At 49.6% G+C, this 20111-nt stretch overlaps 1 protein-coding gene across 3 annotated transcripts in view; it reads right to left on the bottom strand.

Moving 5' to 3' along the window:
• Positions 1 to 2478: 2478 nt before the first annotated feature.
• MAP4K5 (mitogen-activated protein kinase kinase kinase kinase 5) overlaps positions 2479 to 20111 on the bottom strand; it is a 97231-nt gene continuing 79598 nt past the window's right edge. For 2 of the 3 annotated variants that reach the window (XM_083435191.1, XM_083435192.1), the window contains 13 exons: positions 20008 to 20049; positions 18296 to 18380; positions 18115 to 18194; positions 15720 to 15780; positions 15293 to 15407; positions 13898 to 13956; positions 11927 to 12030; positions 10498 to 10675; positions 10170 to 10238; positions 9141 to 9233; positions 7378 to 7448; positions 5465 to 5520; positions 2479 to 4292 (listed from right to left, as the gene is read on the bottom strand). In XM_083435191.1, coding sequence (XP_083291317.1) covers positions 4205 to 4292; positions 5465 to 5520; positions 7378 to 7448; positions 9141 to 9233; positions 10170 to 10238; positions 10498 to 10675; positions 11927 to 12030; positions 13898 to 13956; positions 15293 to 15407; positions 15720 to 15780; positions 18115 to 18194; positions 18296 to 18380; positions 20008 to 20049 — 1101 coding nt within the window. In that variant the 3' untranslated portion in view covers positions 2479 to 4204. The remainder of the gene's footprint in view (positions 4293 to 5464; positions 5521 to 7377; positions 7449 to 9140; positions 9234 to 10169; positions 10239 to 10497; positions 10676 to 11926; positions 12031 to 13897; positions 13957 to 15292; positions 15408 to 15719; positions 15781 to 18114; positions 18195 to 18295; positions 18381 to 20007; positions 20050 to 20111) is intronic. The other variant, XR_014509948.1, reaches the window with a different exon arrangement.

The raw sequence follows: 20111 nt of genomic DNA, 5'->3' as shown, positions 1-20111 counted from the left end.
GTTTCTGTGCACACACACACACACACACACACACGTCCAGGCAAGCAAGAGGCATCCTTACCACCTAGTCAGATGAAAACCATTGAAGGAGGTGTGGAGCAGAGCCAGTGCATAGCTGTCAACCGTCCCTTATTTGGCGGGAAACTCCCTTATCCCAGAGCCGTGTCCCGCTGCTGTCCCTTATTGATGATGTCCCTTAAATTTCCCGGGTTTCATGCTTGCCCGGCTCAGGAGGGAAGCAGCGGCTCGGGGTCCTCCGCCGCGAGAGAGCGAGTGCACGAGCTGCCGCATCTCCGTCTCTCCCTTTTCCCCCTCAGGGGCGCGTCGTGAGGAGACAGGTGGCACTGGGCGGGCAGGCAGCCCCTCTTGCGAGACTTCCACTGCGCTGCCAGGGGAAGCCGGAGGGGGCAGTGGCAGCGGCTGAGGAGGCGGCCTGAGGGAGGAGGAAGAGGAGGGGATGGGGAGGGACGCAGAAGGGCGGCGCTTCAGCGGCCGCGGCTGTGCCACAACCACCTCATGCTGGGCTCGCAGGCGGCGTGGGCAAGAGTCTCTCTCCCTCCCTCTCTCTCTCTTGGGCGGGGAACGGCCGATGGAACTCCTCGCGCCAGGACGACGGCAGCCCCGACGTGCTGCTTAGCATCCCCTCCAACCAGTGAAGCATCTTAATGTAGTGATTTCCCCGTCTGCATCCCTTTCATAACTCTATTTTTATAAATCATTTGTCCATCCATAGTTCAAATTTTTACTACAAGTTTTCTGTCAATCCTACCAATGTCTGTAACTCTTTACAATAGCTTTTCAACTAAATTATAAACTTTCCCCATTCTTTATTAAAGAGGTCCTCTTCCTGGTTTCTAATTCTGCCTGTACGCTTTGCCATCTCGAAGTCGTTCATCAGTTTTGTCTGCCACTCTTCTTTGGTCGGAGTTGCAGACCCTTAGGATCAATTAGTCCAACCCCCTGCAAAACACAGTCAGTGGCAGCAAAAGCAGCCTGGCTCTATCAGTGGTGGATTTCTGTATAAGCTAAGCAAAATCCCTTATTTTTTTGCTGCTGGTCCCTTATTTTCAAATCTGTAAGTGGACAGCTATGAGCTGGTGATGGGTGTCCCCAGGGGACAAGAGTCCCACAGGTCAGGCAGAGAGGGGTTGGTGTGCCCAACAAGCCCTTTGGGTCTTGAAAACAGGGGAGCCAGAGTGAGCAGGGGCTTCTCCGCTTTATGTTGGCTCCCACTATAGCTTTTAATCTTTACAGGCAACGCTCCTGTTTTGACATGGGCAGGGGGAGTGTCGTCATGCTTGATGTCAGGGATGGCACGGCCAGTATCCAGTGACCCTTATGTAACCAAACTCCATACCAGCCTTTGCCAGGTACCTGGTGCCCTCGGGTTGTGCTGGACTAAAACTCCCACTCCAGTGCTGGCTATGGGATTTGTAGTCCAGCGCCGAGGGCCTTCTGGTGGTTCCCTCATTGCGAGAAGCAAAGCTACAGGGAACCGGGCAGAGGGCCTTCTTGGCGGTGGCACCCGCCCTGTGAAACGCCCTCCTATCAGATGTCAAAGAGAAAAACAACTACCTGACATTTATAAGGCATCTGAAGGCAGCCCTGTTCAGGGAAGTTGTTAATGTGTGACATTTTAATGTATTTTACATCTTTGTTGGAAGCCACCCAGAGTGGCTGGGGAAACCTGGCCAGATGGGCGGGGTACAAATAATAAATTACTATTACTAGTCTGAAACATCTGGAGAGCAGTGCTCTGACATCCCAGTGGTCCTGCTAGCTGGGGAATGAACCATACTTTCCCATCAATGGTATTGTGTGCCTGGATAGCTCAGCTGGCTAGAGTGTGGAGCTGACAATGTCAAGGCTGCAGGTTCGATCCCCGTATGGGACAGCTGCATATTCCTGCACTGCTGGAGGGTTGGACTAGATGCCCCTCGGGGTCCCTTTCCAAATTTACAGTTCTGCGAAGTTCTGGAATGATGCAATATCCCTGATGTGGTAGCTTTTCCTTATTGGGGAGGGGGGGGGGGAATCCAAACCTTTACCAAATTAGCAGGAAGTGCAGAATGGTTACCTTGTAAACATAGCTGCCTTGTAGCAAGCCAAGCCACTCGTCCGCCTAACTCAATATTACCTACACAGACTGGCAGTGGCAGTGGCGTAGCGTGGGGGGTGCAGGGGGTGCCGGCCGCACCGGGCGCAACATCTGGGGGTTAGGGTTAGGGGGCGCAAATCCACGGGTTCGGGGCGCAAATTACTTGCCTTGCCCCGGGTGCTGACAACCCACACTACGCCACTGGGCAGTGGCTCTCCAGGATTTCAGACGACACCCCCAGTCCCACTTGGAGACGCCAGAGACCCCCACCTGGGCCCTGCTGTATGCAAGGCAGTTGGTCTGCTGAGAGAGCCATGCCCCCCCCTCACAGTGTTCCTCTGCAGAACCACTAAAACGTAATGAATGAAAGCAGACAAAAATCAGGAGCAAAAAGGATATTTTAATGGATGAAAGGGGGGCGGGGAGGAGGAACATGGATGAGAGCCTCGAGAAAGGGATAATGGAACAAAGGATATTCCCCAAGATTTATTAGACAATACTGCGTCTTATATATATATTTATACTATACCACCGGGATTTTTTTTATAAAAAAACAGACCCTTTCGAAACTCGCCCAGTCCGGGGAAAATCTAGTTCCTTTCTTCCAGGCACGGCATTTTCTCCTCTGGCACAGTATAAATAAAATACGTGTCCGTGAAGCGTTAAAAAAAGCTCTCCCCTGAAAGCAGTTTTAGAAAGGCTCATCCAGCCGGTGGCTTCTTGCGCTCCCAGTTTGGCATCTGCCGTGACAGAAAGCGGGACGTTTCCAGGGAAAGGGATGATTCGCACCAGGGACCCAGCTGCAAGGACCAGGGGGCCTCTGGAATCGGCCTTACCACCGCTGTCTCACCCAGCCTGAGACCTCCACCATGCCTGGACTGCATTGGGTGGGGATCCAGGGATCCACAAAACGTGGATGAGCTTTCCTTTCACCTCTTTTTCTCCGTACATCCTCGGGAGCTCCTGATGATGACACACCCGTGTGCTCCCCTCACACACACACACTCTCACACACAATCTATCTTCCCGGCCAATCTAGAGATCCTTGATTCCTCACGGAGATACGGCTTTGCATTTCTGCCACACGCTCCCTCTGGCGACAAATCCCACGAGCAAAAACCCCTACAAAAGACTCTTGTACAAAACAACATTTCTGCAAGAATAGCCAAAAGGTCTCTCCTCCCACCCTGCGTCCCCCTGTATATATATATATTTATCTATATATAAACACCTCCCTCAGACGACGGGCTTCATCTAAGAGGCAAAAAGGGTGAAATGAATACCAGGTTCTTTGTACAATTGTATAAAGAAGGGGGGGGAAAGGAGCCCCCCTCCCTCAACCCCCCCAAAAGCTGCTCTGCAACCTTCATGTGCTAGAAGTTAGGATACATCACACGACCCTAGCAACAGATTAATAAATAAGGATTAAATAGTCTATTTTACAAACCCACAGAGAACAGTTGCGTTAAAAAACAAAAAACCCACGGTATCCCGGGAATGCTGATGACCTCTTGAAAGCGGATCATTTGGACAAGATCCAGAGGGGCTTTGCGTAGGAAGTCTTCCCCATGGCGGGGGGGTGTCCCCAAAGTGCACCCGCCTTCCCTGCCAGCCTCAATGTTCCTGATTTCGATCTCGGCCACCAGCATTCAAAAGTTGGCATTGCCACAAGATAGGAAGGCAGTGGCAGCCTTGGTATTTTAACCGGAAGACAAAAGAAGTCTGCGTCGAGAACCGCATGGCACTGTGAACGCATTTGGGATCTACCCCCCAAAAAACAGGGCCTGGGCCTAACGAACCAGAGCGGCTTATTAACCTCGTAGCTTTTATTAAGCAAACTCAACATAACCAACCACACAGTGGCAAGTGACAGATCAGCTGCTTCCCAGCTGCAAGACGCCCAGGCGACATTTGGCTCTCGTTCCTAAAAAAATGGGTCCGTTTGGATATTGACACAGTAGAGCAAAGGGAGAGGGAGGGAGAAACAGAGAGAGAGAGAGAGCAAGAGGGAGGGAGGAGAGTCCGGATTGGATAGCATTTCCTTGAGGGCTGCTTCCTTATGTGACGTGTTCCTTGGCTGGCGGTTCCGAGTCGGGTTTCGGTTGCCTAGTAACTGTTTTCGTGGCCGGCCAAAATGTAGAGATTGCTGTGGGCCGTTGGGTTGTCGGTCGGCCTGCTCTCCAGCACCACCACCCTGTGAGGGGAAGGAGGAACGAGCAAGTTAGCCCTCACTCTAAGTGGGCACCCTGGGGCCGTGTTCCCTGGCACCACAGCCTCCCCCAGCCAGGCAGCCTCCAAGTGTTGGGGCGACAACTCCCACTGCCACCAGCCACCGCGGGAGCTGTAATGCAACATTGGACTTAATAATTATAACAATAATACAGTCGTACCTCCGCTTATGTATCCCTCTGGTTACGTAAACTTCAGGATGCGAACGCGGCAAACCCGGAAGTATTTTTCCGGGTTTTGCTGCACGCACATGTGCAGAAGCGCTCTACGCACCACACGCATGAGCAGAAGCACTAAAGCGCACCATGTGCAAGCGCAAAAGCGGTCCTCTGGTTGTGAGTGCCTTGGGATGCAGCCGAACCTCCAGAACGGATGCCATTTGCAACTGGAGGTACCACTGTAATTATTATAGTACTGTGTATTATTATAGTACACAGTATTATAGTACTGTGTCCAGTTCTGGGCACCACAGTTCAAGAAGGACACTGACAAACTGGAACGTGTCCAGAGGAGGGCAACCAAAATGGTCAAAGGCCTGGAAACGATGCCTTATGAGGAACGGCTAAGGGAGCTGGGCATGTTTAGCCTGGAGAAGAGGAGGTTAAGGGGTGATATGATAGCCATGTTCAAATATATAAAAGGATGTCACATAGAGGAGGGAGAAAGGTTGTTTTCTGCTGCTCCAGAGAAGCGGACACGGAGCAATGGATCCAAACTGCAAGAAAGAAGATTCCACCTAAACATTAGGAAGAACTTCCTGATAGTAAGAGCTGTTTGACAGTGGAATTTGCTGCCAAGGAGTGTGGTGGAGTCTCCTTCTTTGGAGGTCTTTAAGCAGAGGCTTGACAACCATATGTCAGGAGTACTCTGATGGTGTTTCCTGCTTGGCAGGGGGTTGGACTCGATGGCCCTTGTGGTCTCTTCCAACTCTATGATTCTATGATATTATTATTATTATTATTATTATTATTATTATTATTATTATTTAACATGCTACAAGGGTGCGTCTTGCTGGATGCATCCCATGACATGGGAAAAGGCATCTTTTAAGAACGTGGCCATGAAGTTTTCTAATGCAAAAAGACACCTAAACATAAGATTTGTACTGTGCAGTGTGTCAAAATCTCCTCAGCTCACCTGTCGGAGCCCAACAAGCGGAACACCCGAGTTTCGTCTGAGATCTCCTGGGTTACCTGCAAAAGGGGCAGAGAAAGGGACACGTGAGCCAGCTAAGACTGCGGAGGAGGGTTGGGTCAAATAGTCCGGTCACTGTTGACAAAATGCACGGCAAGTTAGTTCAGAAGCAACCTTCGCAGCTTACTGAGCCATGGTTCAATGCTGCTGGGCTCCAGCTCCCACCATTCATGACCTCTGGGCCATGCCGGGGGGGGGGTCAAGGGAGCTGGAGTCTGACACCTCTGGTTTAAGCCACCTGGGAATGGGTGTCAGGCCCAGGCACTCTTTCCTTACCTCTGCGCTGGAACAGAGTGCAGCAGCACCCAGTGCTAAAGGCCCAAACAGAAACCTATCCATATACATTATTGTTGCATTGCTATTTGTTGTATCTTACATTCAATTTGTACGACAGTCTAGTGGCCCAAGGGCAGGATTCTCGTGCGAGCTGGGAAGCCCAAATTCAAATCTCATTTCAACCACAGACTCGTTGTGGCCTTAGGCAAGTTGTTGTTACCCTGGCTTGCCTTACAGGGTTATTGTTAGGTTTATCACTGAGATAATGTGTGCATATCATGTTCCCCACTCTCCAAATGTGCTAGATAGGAATGCTTATGTGCGGCTATCCTGGGGGGAGGCTGGGGACGACCCCTGCCTAAAAGCCAGGAAGATCGCTGCCAGCCAGTGACGACAATATTGAGCTAGACGGACCAATGGCCTGACTCAACACAAAGACAGCAAACAATGCCCCTAGGAAGGTGTTACGCCACTGGGCAGTGGTACCTTCCATAATAAAGTGAGAACCACGAGCATGTTGTCTGCGCCGTATGGCAAGCCTTACACGAGAGTTAGCGGGCAGTGGTACTGGTAAAACAATATAAACCAACTGTGAATAATAATAATAATAAATAGCACTTTACATCATCGTGATAAACTTCACAACAACTTTGTATAGTGCGTTTGTACAACTTCATAGGCTTTTATTTGGGGGCTCAACTAGATGACCCTTGAGAGTCCCTTGTAACTCTACAATTCCCTGATTCTGTTATTATCTCCAAGGTGGTGGGAATGACAAGGGTTGTTAGTGACTTCATAGCTGTGATGTGATCTGGGGGCTACAAACCTGACTGCCAATGCCCCTCCACCCTTAAGTCGCTATACTTGAGAATGTCTTCTTCTTTGGCGATCCCTCATAGCCAAGTAAGATTGTTTTCCATAAACACGCTCTTAACAGTGAGTCCGTGAGTGACTGTGGAAGCCAATTCTGGAGCCACACGTCCTTCCACAGTAGGGACATTGGTTTCTGTACGGAAGTTGATCACGGAGTGGATTTGCCAAGCGTGCCTTCCTCTTAGCACGTTTCTCCCTTGCGTCCTGAGTTTGAGCGTCTTCAAAGCCCACGACACCTTTGGTCAAGGCTGTTCTCCAACTGGAGCGCTCGCAGGCCAGTGTTTCCCAATTGTTAGTGTTTATACTACATTTTTTATATTTGTCTATAAACCTTTTGTTGACCACCAGCATGACACTTTCCATTTTTAAGTTTGGAATAGAGTAGTTGCTCTGGAAGATGATCATCAGGCATCCCCACAAGAAGCCATCTCACACCAGGTCAGGCCAATTGCCCTTCTATTCTGACTGTCCGTTGCTCAGCAGGATCTTGGCCAGAGAAGGCTCTTTCCCCTCACCTGGCACCCAATAGTCTTCTAACCGAACGTGGGCCAACTATGATCCTTCACTAGGCCAGAGCAGCAAGGGCTCCCCTCCCCTCTCTGGCTTTCCCTGAGAAGGGGCGTTCCTCTCTCAGCAGAGCAACCAAGTTGCTCCACGGAGGGCAGCAAGGCTGGGAAAACAAGGGCCCCCCCAAACCCAAGACTTACTTCGTCGGACTTAAAGCTTTTCCCTTGCATCCCGTGCTTCCAGAAGGCCAGAACGCTGTCTTGAAGGCACACTGCGGGAGAGATGCAATAAGGTAAGAATGACAGCATCTTAAAAAGCAGAGACATCACCTTGCCGACAAAGGTCTGTATAGTTAGAGCTCTGGTTTTCCTAATAGTGATGTATGGAAGCGAGAGCTGGACCATAAAGAAGGCTAATCGCCGAAGAATGGATGCTTTTGAATTATGGTGCTGGAGGAGACTCTGGAGAGTCCCATGGACTGCAAGAAGATCCATTCTGAAATCAGCCCTGAGTGCTCACTGGAAGGGCAGATCCTGAAGCTGAGGCTCCAAGACTTTGGCCACCTCATGAGAAGAGAAGACTCCCTGGAAAAGACCCTGATGTTGGGAAAGATGGAGGGCACAAGGAGAAGGGGACGACGGAGGACAAGATGGTGGGACAGTGTTCTCGAAGCTACCAGCATGAGTTTGGCCAAAGTGTGGGAGGCAGTGGAAGACAGGAGGGCCTGGCGTGCTCTGGTCCAGGGGGTCACGAAGAGGCGGACACGACTAAACGACAAGAAGAAGCAGAAGCAGAAGCAGAAGCAGAAGAAGGAGGAGGAGGAGGAGGAGGAGGAGGAGGAGAGCCCTTCTGGATCAGGCCCCTGGGCCCATCTCAATGGGAAACCGGCAAGCAGGACCTGAGCACAAAAAGCAACACTGTCCTGTCCTCCTGTCCTGAACACCTCCTGCAACTGGTATTCACAAGCATTGCTGCCTCCAAGTCTGCAGGCAGAGCACGGCCATCGTGGCTAAAAGCCATGCATTGTCTTCTCCAACCTGAATGTGTCCAATCCTCTGAAAGCCATCCAGGCTGGTGGCCACCGCTGCCGCAAGACACAAGCCAAGGCCAATCAGGGCTGTTTTACGGGGTGGTCTTGCTGAGCACGGGGAGGGGATTCCAGGGGAGACCTACTTGCTTTCCCCAGAGACATGTCTTGGAGACAGCTGGTCTTTGGCAATGCCAGGAAGTGCCTGCCAAGGCATTGCCCAATTGTCGCCTCTTGATTTTTCAATGCCAGCACAGAGCCCTGGCTTCTGGGTTGCAGCTGTAACCTTGGCTAGAGAACTCTGTCTGAGGCTCCACCGCAAGCCCCCAAGGTCAGTGGGTCATGGCAACAGAGGGGCTGCCCCCCTCAACTCCCACCAGCCTCCAGCCAATCAGGGACACTGATCACACACTCTGAGTGCTCAGGAGCCCAAACAGGCCGCCAGGAGGAACATTCCCGCCATAACAATGGCTGGTTCTCACCAAGGAAGCCTCCCAGGCATTTGAGGAATGTCATTACAGGCTTTCCTTCCAACATCTTCCTGTCTTGTGTTTTGCAGACTCTGAGCCTGTGGGGTTGCATGAAATCTACCGCAGGAATTTGGGACCTCCAGGCTTCTTTACCTGGCCCCCAAGACTCTCTCCAGGCTACACATTCTCCCCGGCCACAGATTTGCACCCTCCTTGAGGATTTTTGCCTGGCTAGAATGCATCCTTGAACTCTGACAAAACTTCTGGTGGAGGACAAAGAGGGAATTCACATTTGTTTCCCCGCCTGCTTGTGTACCTGGCCCCACCCACTGCTGGCATGTGGCTCCTGGAAGGTTGCCCAGAAGGGAATCTGGCCCCCGGCTTGAAAAGGGACCCCCACCTCCGAGTTAACACACAGCATGCACTTTGGAGACAATAAACGATGGCGAAGACGGTCTCTGCTCACCTACAGATTCAATGCAGAAATCAAAGCTTAGTTCGGAGGCCAGCTTCTTGCTCGACTTCAGTTTCCCATGCAGATTCACAATTTTCACAAATCCTTAAAAGGGAGAAATGAGAGCCAAATTGGGGTTGTGGGTCAGCTCGGAGGCTGCCCCAACAAATATATGGAAGCGGGAAGAGCCAGGGCCCACGGCAGCAGCCACTCAGCCCACAATACATGCAATGGCTGCTGCGGGAGAACCACGGCGACAGAGTGCAAAATCACACCCCCTCCCCATCATAATACAGGAATGTTAATGAACTATGTGTTTTGAGGAACGGATCTATATAGGGTTTTAATGTGTGATTCTACTGCTGCTTTAAACTGATTTTTACCTTAAATGCTGCTTTCAGGCTGCCTTGTTCTAAAACAGCCTTTCTCTTTTTCTCCCCCCCCCCCAATTTTTTATTGATTTTCCAAAAATTTAAAACAAACACACATATATCCTATTTGTAAATAAACCAGTCTTCATAATATTATTAAGTGACTTCCTCGAATCCCCCTGGTTGAATTTCATTATACATCATTTTAACAGTTTTCCAAAATCGAATTTCTCAAAAAATTAACTTGATCACTTAACATCTTTCATTCTTTCTCAATTAGCTTTAAACATCTTAAATCCTATCCTTACATATTTAAATCCTAAGCCTATCTAATATTTGCAAGCTTTTCCAATTATCTTAACATATTTAGCTAAATAGTCTTTAAATTTCGTCCATTCTTCCTGGTACTCCTCCTCCTTCTGGTCATGGACTCTTCCAGTCAGGTCGCCCAGCTCCGAAAAATCCACCATCTTCATCTGCCATAAAACAGCCTTTCTCAACCTGTGGGTCCCCAGATGTTGTTGAACTACAACTCCCATCACCCCTAGCTAGCTTATTATTATGTTTTATTGTGTTTATTCTGTTTTTGTCCCCTCCTCTTTTTCTATTGCTTTCTGCCTCAAAAAAGAAAAGCAAAAAAAGCAGGCAAGCTCTAACTCTTGCTACTTACTGTCCAAGCAGACAAGAACTGTGTCCCTCTCCAGCTGGGTGACGTGGATGGCATCCAGCTGTTGGCAACCTTGATGGAGGGGAGAAGAGAGCAACCATTTGCATCCAGGCCAGCAATGCAATTCTCCTTCAAACCCCTGAATCTTCTCTTTCCGCTCTCACCATGCCAGGCTATAATGCCACCTCTTCTGCTGCCCTTACCCCCAAAAGAACCTGCCAGGTGACAGAACCCTCCTCTGAGAAGAATTTGGCCCCTCCAACCTCTTGCACTGCGAGTAACTCATACTGTCTCTTATAGTAAACTGAACTCAGGTCTACCAGAGCCTCACCTGCACCAGTTTCAGTAAACCACGAAGAAGCAGAGTTCAGGTTAATTGTCTCAAACTGGACGACCTGGTTTGGTTCGACTCCCTTGCTTATCGCCACACACACCATGGGGTACTCCTGCTCTGGGATCACCAGCATTTCGAAGACGTTCAGGGGGGTCGGCAGCGGGAAGTCAAAATGCTGGAAGGGGCATGGGGGAAGAAACAACAAGGTCACCAAAAGGAAAGGAAAGATGAGACTGAACAGCAACCGGCCTGTTCTGAGATTTGGCTTCTTACTGAGCGGACATCTAAATTATTTTCAACATTTAGATCTTGCCCTGCAAACAATGACAAGCCTCAACAGCATTTTTTTTTTAAGTACCATATTTTTCTGTGTATAAGACGATGCTTTTTGCTTAAAAAAAAATTAGGCAAAAATTGGGTGTCGTCTTACACACGGATAGTGAATGCAGAGGGGGGAGGTGTGATTAATGGCAGCAGCGAGCAGGAGATTGGCAGCAGTGATTGGGCGGGTGATTGGTGACTGTGGCAAGGCCTGCTGGCAACTGGCTGTGGTTGCGGCAATTGGGCAGGCAATTGGTGACTGCGGCAAGTGGGCAGGTGGGCAGTTGGTGGCAGCAAGCGGGCAGACAATTGGCGGCTGCAGCAAGGTGCGCGATCAGCAGTAGCGGGCAGGTGGGTGAGTGATTGGCAGAAGTGACCTGCCCCCCCAAAAGCTAAACCACCTAATTTCTTAATTTTGGGTTAAAAAAATAGGGGTCGTCTTATACATTGGGGGCATCTTATACACAGATAAATACGGTAAATTAAGATCACTATAGAATCAGAATTGCAGAGTTGGGAGGAAGCCAAAAGATCCAGAGTTTCCCAAACTTGGGTCTCCAGACGACAATTCCCATCATCCCTGACCACTTGTCCTGCTAGCTAGGGATGATGGGAGTTGTAGTCCCAAAACTGCTGGAGACCCAAGTTTGGGAAACCCTGATCTAGTCTAACCCCCCTTGCAATGCAAATGAACAAAAGCAACGTCAAAATAAAAATATACGGGTATAGAAGACTCAGGATCACTTTCAAAAGGCTCTCCTGATAAGGCCGCCCTTCATCTGCTACTCTAAATAATGGAGTTGGAGACAGTGTGATGATGAGCTGCAGGGGGGGCCTTGGTGTCCCCCAGGACAGGGGTCAATGGTGAAGGGGTCCTCCCTGCCCCCCAAGTCTTGGCTGCCCCTTCAAAGCGGTCTTTTAGGGCTCTGATGAGAAGCGTCAACACCCTGAACCAAGCACAGAAGTTAACGGACGGCAGATGCGACTCCCACTCCAGATCTGAAACGGCTTAACGTCTTGCACGAAAGCCTTTAAGTTCCACCCTCAGCAGACACATTCCCATGAAACACCACCACGAAGTCGAGCAAAAAACGGCCTCACGCACCTTTATTAACATGAACTTCTGCATCGGTTCATACCACTGAAGCAAAACGATCCCCAGCTGCAACGCTCCACAGAGGTATTTGTGGCCTGTATAGGGATTTCTCACTGCAGAGGAAGAACACAAAAGCAGAGGAACAACCCCAAAGGGTCAGGGCTGAGTCAGTTCCAGTAGAACTCACTTGGTATCACTAATAATAATAATAATAATAATAATAATAATAATAATAATAATAATAAATTATTTATTATTTATACCCCGCCCATCTTGCTGGGTTTCCCCAGCCACTGTGGGTGGCTTCCAACCAAATATTAAAAACAATACAGCATCAGACATTAAAAACTTCCCTAAACAGGACCGCCTTCAGTTGTCTTTTAAAAGTAAAACAGTTGTTTATTGCCTTGACATCTGATGGGAGGGTGTTCCACAGGGCGGGCGCCACTACCGAGAAGGCCTTCTGCCTGGTTCCCTGTAACTTGGCTTATTGCAGGGAGGGAACCGCCAGAAGGCCCTCGGCACTGGACCTCAGTGTCTGGGCTGGAGACGCTCCTTCGGGTCTACTGGGCTGAGGCCGTTTAGGGCTTTAAAGGTCAGCAGCAACACTTTGAATTGTGCTCAGAAACGTACTGGGAGCCAATGAAGATCTTTCAGGACCGATGTTATGTGGTCTCGGCGGCTGCTCCCAGTCACCAGTCTAGCTGCTACATTCTAGATTAATTGCAGTTTCCGGGTCACCTTCAAAGGTAGCCCACATAGAGCGCATTGCAGTAGTCCAAGCAGGAGATAACTAGAGCATGCACTACTCTGGCAAGACAGTCTGTGGGCAGGGAGGGTCTCAGCCTGCGTACTGGATGGAGCTGGTAAACAGCTGCCCTGGACACAGATTGGACCTGCGCCTCCATGGACAGCTGTGAGTCCAAAATGACTCCCAGGTTGCACACCTGGTCCTTCGGGACACAGTTACCCTGTTCAGGACCAGGGAATCCTCCACACCTGCCTGCCTCCTGTCCCCCCCAAAAACAGTACTTCTGTCTTGTCAGGATTCAACCTCAATCTGTTAGCCGCCATCCATCCTCCAACCTGCTCCTGACACTCACACAGGAACCTTCACCGCCTTCACTGGTTCCGATTTGAAAGAGAGGTAGAGCTGGGTATCATCTGCATATTGATGAACACCCAACCCAAACCCCCTGATGATCTCTCCCAGCGGCTGCATGTAGATGTTAAAAAGCATGGGGGAAATTACGGAACCCTGAGGCACCCCACACAAGTGAGAGCCCAGGGGTCTGAACACATATCAAAACACATAGATGTTGCTTTGGGTTCCGGGATGGAAGGAAGGTGGGATATAAGCAGGTACCGTATTTTTCGCCCCATAGGACGCCCGGCCCATAGGACGCACCATGTTTTTTTGGGGGGAAATAAAGAAAAAAAAATATTTCCCCCCCAGGCGCTTGCGGGGCTGGCAGCGGGGAGAAGCGCTCTTCTCCCCACCGCCCGCCTTCAGACCAGGTCCGGGGACAGTGGGAAGACGCACTGCGCCTCCCAGCTATCCCCGGAGCTTGCGGGGCAGGCAGCGGGGAGAAGCGCTCTTCTCCCCGCCGCCCACCTTCAGATCAGGTACCCCCTCCAAACCACTTTGGGAGACAGCGGGATGGCGGCGTTCCGCCTCCCTCTGTCCCCCGACCTGGTGGGGCTGGCACTGGGGCTCTCCTGAAGCCTGGAGAGCGAGAGGGGTCGGTGCGCACCGACCCCCCTCGCTCTCCAGGCTTCAGCGAAAGCCTGCATTCGCCCCATAGGACGCACACACATTTCCCCTTCATTTTTGGAGGGGAAAAAGTGCGTCCTATAGGGCGAAAAATACGGTAACAAACTTTGGAGGGAGGGAGCAGCAGGTGCCCCGGCCGAGAAGGTCCAAGCAGGTCCACAAAGCTGGGAGAAGATTGTCTCCAGAAGCTCAAGCGGAAGACTTACCTATACAGCATTTATGGCATCCTTTTGTATCCGGGATCTTTGTCGTTAAGGCAAATTTCCTGAAATGAGAGTTAAGTGTCAATGGTTTGTTGTTTTAACTAGGACTCTCTCTTACGTCACTTTTGTTTTCAGCCCACTGAATATAAACGGGAACGTAGATGGAGCAAAACCAATGTGACTGTTGCCCTAGCTTGCAAAATGGGCCCAAAATAGACACTCCGTGGATGGAGGCAGTCTACCTCTGCCTAGTGGCCGGGGGAGCATACAAGAGGGAAGTGGGTAGTCTTTGTGTTCCCTTGGAGGAACTTCCCAAAGCACGGACTCTGAGCCAGCAGGGCTCTCCTTCTGTAACCCCCCTTCCCCCACAAATCAGACCTCCATGTTTTATCTGACTTCTTATCTACAAGGAGAAGAAGAGTCTGGGCTGCTGGATCAGGCCTTAGGCCTCTTGAGTCCAGTCTCCTGCTACCCAGAGTGGCCAACCAGAAGTCTCTGGAGATGAGCGCAATGGCCTTCTTCCTCTATTTTCCCCCAGCACCTGGTGTCTAGCAATGTACTTGCCTCTTGACAGCGGAGGTAGAACACAGTTATCATGAGAAGCGATCCTTGATAGCCCTCATAATTGTCTAATCCCCCTCTCACTTTCTCCACCCCATGCAAGATTTCATATCCTGTTCTTTATCAAGGCATTTTGCATTTTGTATCAGAGCATCCCTGAAAGTTGGTGGCCATCGAACCTCTGCTTAAAAACCTCTAAGAAATGAGGTTTCTTTCGATAAGGTGCCACTTACCTCTGAAGGTAAGTGAAGGTTGTTGGAAGAAGATTTTTTTCATGTCCAGGCAGGCTCATGGGGTAAGAAGAGGCCCAAACCACAATGTTGGGCACTTGGGGACGGATTCAACTGAATACTTGCGCTAGTGGGAGCCAGTGCAACGACTCATGCTAGTGTAGCAGGGCTTACCCACATCGCTGAAAATTGCCTGGGGTGCGTGTGGTTTTCTAGAAAATGCCCAGGACAGCACAGAGGGGGAGGATGACCACTTTATCAGGGAAGCCGAAACCCTTGTGCTGGTGGAACAACTCTTAAGAGTGCAAGACTGAATTCTGCCCCATGTTTTCCTGTTTCTTGAAACTGCAGTTTTTCTTGACTTTTAAAAATGATTTATTTCATAGAGAAAAACACGCACACACCTAACCATTCCAAGAGCTTACAATCTGTGTTATCGAAATAAAATAAAAAACAAGGGGCACTTACTGCCAGGACAGTGAACGTGGGGCTCTCCAGCCACTGATGCACTACAGCTCCCATCATCCTTGACTGGCTGGGACTGATGGGAGTTGTAGTCCTATTATGTCGGCTAGCCCTGAAACTGGGTTCAAGAGTGCTAGCTTACCTGGGCAATATTCTGTCGGGGAACCGATGGGTCTGAATATGAGCAGCAAGGCCTGTTTTTTTGGCTTGTTCAAACAAAGCTATTAGGTTATGAGAGTAGAGCTGGAATGTTCTCCCTGCAACAGAAACATGGCCTGTCTCAAAACTCTGGCATATTATAACAATAATGCAAATACTGAATAAAAACAAAGAATACAGAGTGGGAAAAGGTTACCTTCTAAAAAGGACAGCCCCAAAACATCCAGAGAGGTCCAAGCAAATTGCAGAGAGCAAAAGAGAAAGAAACAAATTAAAAATGACTTCCGTGGCATTACCGTAAGCCAAGCTAAATTCAGCACACCAAAGGGAAGATTTCCTAAGAGAATATCCTGTTCCCCTGCAACCCCCCATTTAAGCTTCGCGGTGCATTTCTTTAGCAACTGACATACCTGAGAGCGACATCAAGGTATTGTTGATCACATAGAGCCAGGTGCATCTCCGCGGAAACAGCTAGAAAAAGGAGCAGAAGAGATTCCCATGGGTGAAAAACTGGGGAGGCGTTAAAGGAAGCATGGAAGGCGGTTTCTGGCAACTCAGGTTAAATTTTGCTGGTCCCTTCCAACATAAAATCATATTTATGTTAACTCAGAAGTTAGGTCCTGCTGTGATGAATGGGGTGTATACCCAGATAAGTAAGCATTGGGTCATGAGGTTACTATTAAGCTTTCGAGAGTTACACTCGGTTTTAATCTGTTTTATTTTCAAATATACATAGCTTATATAACCTCTCTCTATCCCTCACACTTCCTGGCTGACTCACAGACCACAGAAATTTACAGTCAGAAGGAGACACTTGGAGGCCGGAGTCCACCTCAGAGGAGGCTCCCTAATGCAGGATGCAACCTCAGCCTCCCTTACGGAGGGCTGCCTGACCTCTCTTTAAATGCCTCCAGTACGGGTGGACCTCGTCACCTCCCGAGATGATACTGAATAACTAAAGACAATGAGAACCAACACATCGGAAGCAAATACAGTGGTGCCTCGCAAGATGAAAAGAATCCGTTCCGCGGGTCTTTTCGTCTTGCGGTTTTTTTGTCTTGCGAAGCAAGCCCATTGACGGAGTAGCGCTATTAGCGCTATTGGCGATTTAAGGGCTAAAAACGGCTTTTTAAGGGGTGGGGGATTAGCGGTTTTGCTGCTAAAATGCTTTTAGCAGCTTAGCGATTCAAAATAAGGGGTTTTGGAGCAAAAAAAAAAAATTCAAATTTTTTCGTCATTTTTCGTCTTGCGAAGCAAGCCCATAGGGAAATTCGTCCTGCGAAGCGCCTCTGCAAACGGAAAACCCTTTCGTCTGGCGGGTTTTCCGTCTTGCGAGGCATTCATCTTGCGGGGCACCACTGTATATTAAAAAACAGCAGAAACAATAAAAGCGGGGCAGCAGCACAGAATAAAAACTCTTTCAGGCAGTGGATGGCCTGAATGGATGGCCTGAGAAAATTAAATGAGTACAGGTGAAACTTGAAAAATTAGAATATCATGGAAAAGTTCATTTATTTCAGGAATTCAGCTTAAAAGGTGAAACTAATATATGAGATAGACTCATGACATGCAAAGCGAGATATGTCAAGCCTTTATTACTGCCTCAATGCGGCGTGGCATGGATGCTATCAGCAGTAATGGATGCAAAAGGGGCCCAAACCAAGTACTGAGTACATATGCATGCTTCTACTTCTCAGAGGTCCAATATTGCTCTATTTGCAATCCTTGTTTTGCTGATTTCATTTAATATTCTAATTTTCTGAGACTGTTAATTTGGGGTTTTCATCAGCTGTATGCCATGATCATCACAATGATAACAAATCAAGGCTTGACATATCTCGCTTTGCATGTCATGAGTCTATCTCATATACAGTGGTGCCTCGCAAGACGAAAAGAATCCGTTCCGCGAGTCTTTTCGTCTTGCGTTTTTTTCGTCTTGTGAAGCAAGCCCATTAGCGGATTAGCGCTATTAGCAGTTTAAGGGCTATTAACGCCTATTAAAGGCATAAGGGATTAGCGGTTTAGCTGCTAAAATGCTTTTAGCAGCTTAGCGCTTCAGAAAAAGGGGTTTTGGAGAGGGGAAAAAATTCAATTTTTTTCGTCATTTTTCGTCTTGCGAAGCAAGCCCATAGGGAAATTCGTCTTGCGAAGCGACTCTGCAAACGGAAAACCCTTTCGTCTTGCGGGTTTTCCGTCTTGCGAGGCATTCGTCTTGCGGGGCACCACTGTATTAGTTTCACCTTTTAAGTTGATTTACTGAAATAAAGGAACTTTTCCACGATATTCTAATTTTTCGACTTTCACCTGTAAAGCAAAAGCCGAACTCGTGTTTTAGAGACTACAGCTCCCATCAGCATGGCACGGGGATGGCTGCAGCTGTGGTTCATCTGAAGGGCAAGAGGCTGGGGGAAGGCTGATCTTAAGTCATATGGCTGCAGATACTAGCTAGGGAAACTGGGGAACCTGAGAAGCTCCGATGGCTGGCTTCACATTTTTCTCAGTTTGAGGAGCCTGTGTCTCTCCAGGTATTGCTGGGCTCCAACTCCCATCTGCCCCAAGCAGTGTGGCCAAGACCCAGGGATGATGGGAGTTGGAGTCCAGCCGCACCTGGAGAGACACAGGTTTTCCACTGCTGTCTTAAGATGATGGAACTTAGAGCAGGGGAGATTAGAGAGCCCTTTGCTCCACCCACAATGGCCACCCAGCCCTCCTGCCCTGTCCCCCATCCTGAAAGGGGGCTTTGCCCATCTCCCTGGCCTCGGCCTCCCAGAAGGATCCTGCTGGCCCTGAGCAGTTCTCCCCTACCTGTTCCATGGTGGCTTCGTGGAGCTCGTTGAGGTTCAGAGTGTAGATGCCTTCTTCCGTGCCAAAGATGATATACTGATCTAGAACATGGCAGAGGAGAAACCGGCTTAGCCTCTTCGGAAACGCAACTGGGATGGGGCGTGAATTCCTCCCCAGCTCAAAAACGGAAAGTCACCCTCACCTTTTGTGTCCGGGTGTATCCAGGATGTGGCGCAGTTGATCTTCAAAGGGCAGCCGTCAAACACTTTGGAGAAGCAGGCTCCCATCTGGAACAGCAAAAAGGGGGGGGGGGGAACCACGGGGTGTCTTCATTGGCGTAAATGCAACACACAAGTTTCTAGTTCCTCTGACCATAAGAAAACACAAAGAAACAAAGCAGATGAGGGGGCAATGGCCAATGTATGTCTCAGAGGCCAGAGAAATGACCGGTTGTGCCGGATGGGACTTTCAATGATGATAATAATAATAATAGTAATAATTTATTTATACCCCGCCCATCTGGCTGGGTTTCCTCAGCCACTCTGGGTGACTTCCAACAAAAGATTAAAATACAATAATCTATTAAACATTAAAAGCTTCCCTAAAGAGGGTTGCCTTCAGATGTCTTCTAAAAGTTTGGTATTTATTTTTCTCTTTGACATCTGGTGGGAGGGCGTTCCACAGGGCGGTGCCACCACCGAGAAGGCCCTCTGCCTGGTTCCCTGTAACTTGGCTTCTCACAGCGAGGGAACTGCCAGAAGGCCCTCGGCGCTGCACCTCAGTGTCCGGGCAGAATGATGGAGGTGGAGACGCTCCTTCAGGTATACTGGACCAAGGCCATTTAGGGCTTTAAAGGTCAGCACCAACACTTTGAATTGTGCTCAGAAACATACTGGGAGCCAGTGTAGATCTTTCAAGACCGGTGTTATATGGTCTCGGCGGCCACTCCAAGTCACCAGTCTAGCTGCCGCATTCTAGATTAATTGCGGTTTCCGGGTCACCTTCAAAGGTAGCCCCACGTAGAGCGCATTGCAGTAGTCCAAACGGGAGATAACTAGAGCATGCACCACTCTGGCGAGACAGTCTGCAGACAGGTAGGGTCTCAGCCTGCGTACCAGATGGAGCTGATAAACAGCTGCCCTAGACACAGATTTGACCTGCGCCTCCATGGACAGCTGTAAGTCCAGAATGACTCCCAGGCTGCGCAACTGGTCCTTCAGGGGAACAGTTACCCCATTCAGGACCAGGGAATCCTCCACACCTGCCTGCCTCCTGTCCCCCCAAAACAGTACTTCTGTCTTGTCAAGATTTAATCTCAATCTGTTAGCCCCCTGCCTTTGAGCCAGGCTCCCACAAGGATCTTCGCTTTTGATCATTTTCTCCTGCAAATTGGATTATTAAGCGGAGGCAGCAACACCGTAAAACCCTGGGGAGCCCAACTGGCACCCCTCTCCTGTTCAAGACTGGAGAGAGGGGGCTGCCCTACATCAACGCCCCTGTAACGTGACGGCTCCTGGCCGGTGACAGCATGCCCACCCCGCCTCTGGAAAGCCAGCTCATATGCAAGCATGAACAGGAAGCAATGGAGTCCCAGGGGGCTGAAACAGAGGAGGGCGCAGGCAAGGGGGCACCCCTGCAGTGCTGGGGAAACCCCAGTATATGCCCCAGTGTGCCAGGCGCTGCTGCTGACCCTGGGCACAGATGATTTGCAAACCCTGATCTCCGTTAGAAGAAAGAGAGATGGAAGCCTGGCTCAAAGGCAGGGAGCTAACGTTAAGGGGATGCGGAGTGAGAATTTGTCTCTGTCTGGGCCTTCTTCTCAGGGCTAAGCAAAGCTAGAAACGGCACAACATGCAGAGCAGTTCCAACACGTGCCGTTTCAGCTCCTCGTCCACGATCAAAAAGGTTTCTTACCAGCACCTTGGGAGTCGGTGGGAGGCCATTGATTGCTGGCTTCTGTGGATAGGGGGGAGAAAAGAGTATCACAAACCACCGTTGGGAGCAACACCTTAAAAGGA

This window comes from Podarcis tiliguerta, assembly GCF_965153285.1.
Source record: "Podarcis tiliguerta genome assembly, chromosome: 1".
Lineage (NCBI taxonomy): Eukaryota > Metazoa > Chordata > Lepidosauria > Squamata > Lacertidae > Podarcis > Podarcis tiliguerta.
The sequence above is the reverse complement of the archived record's forward strand: the minus strand, read 5'-3'. Positions and strand labels throughout refer to the sequence as shown.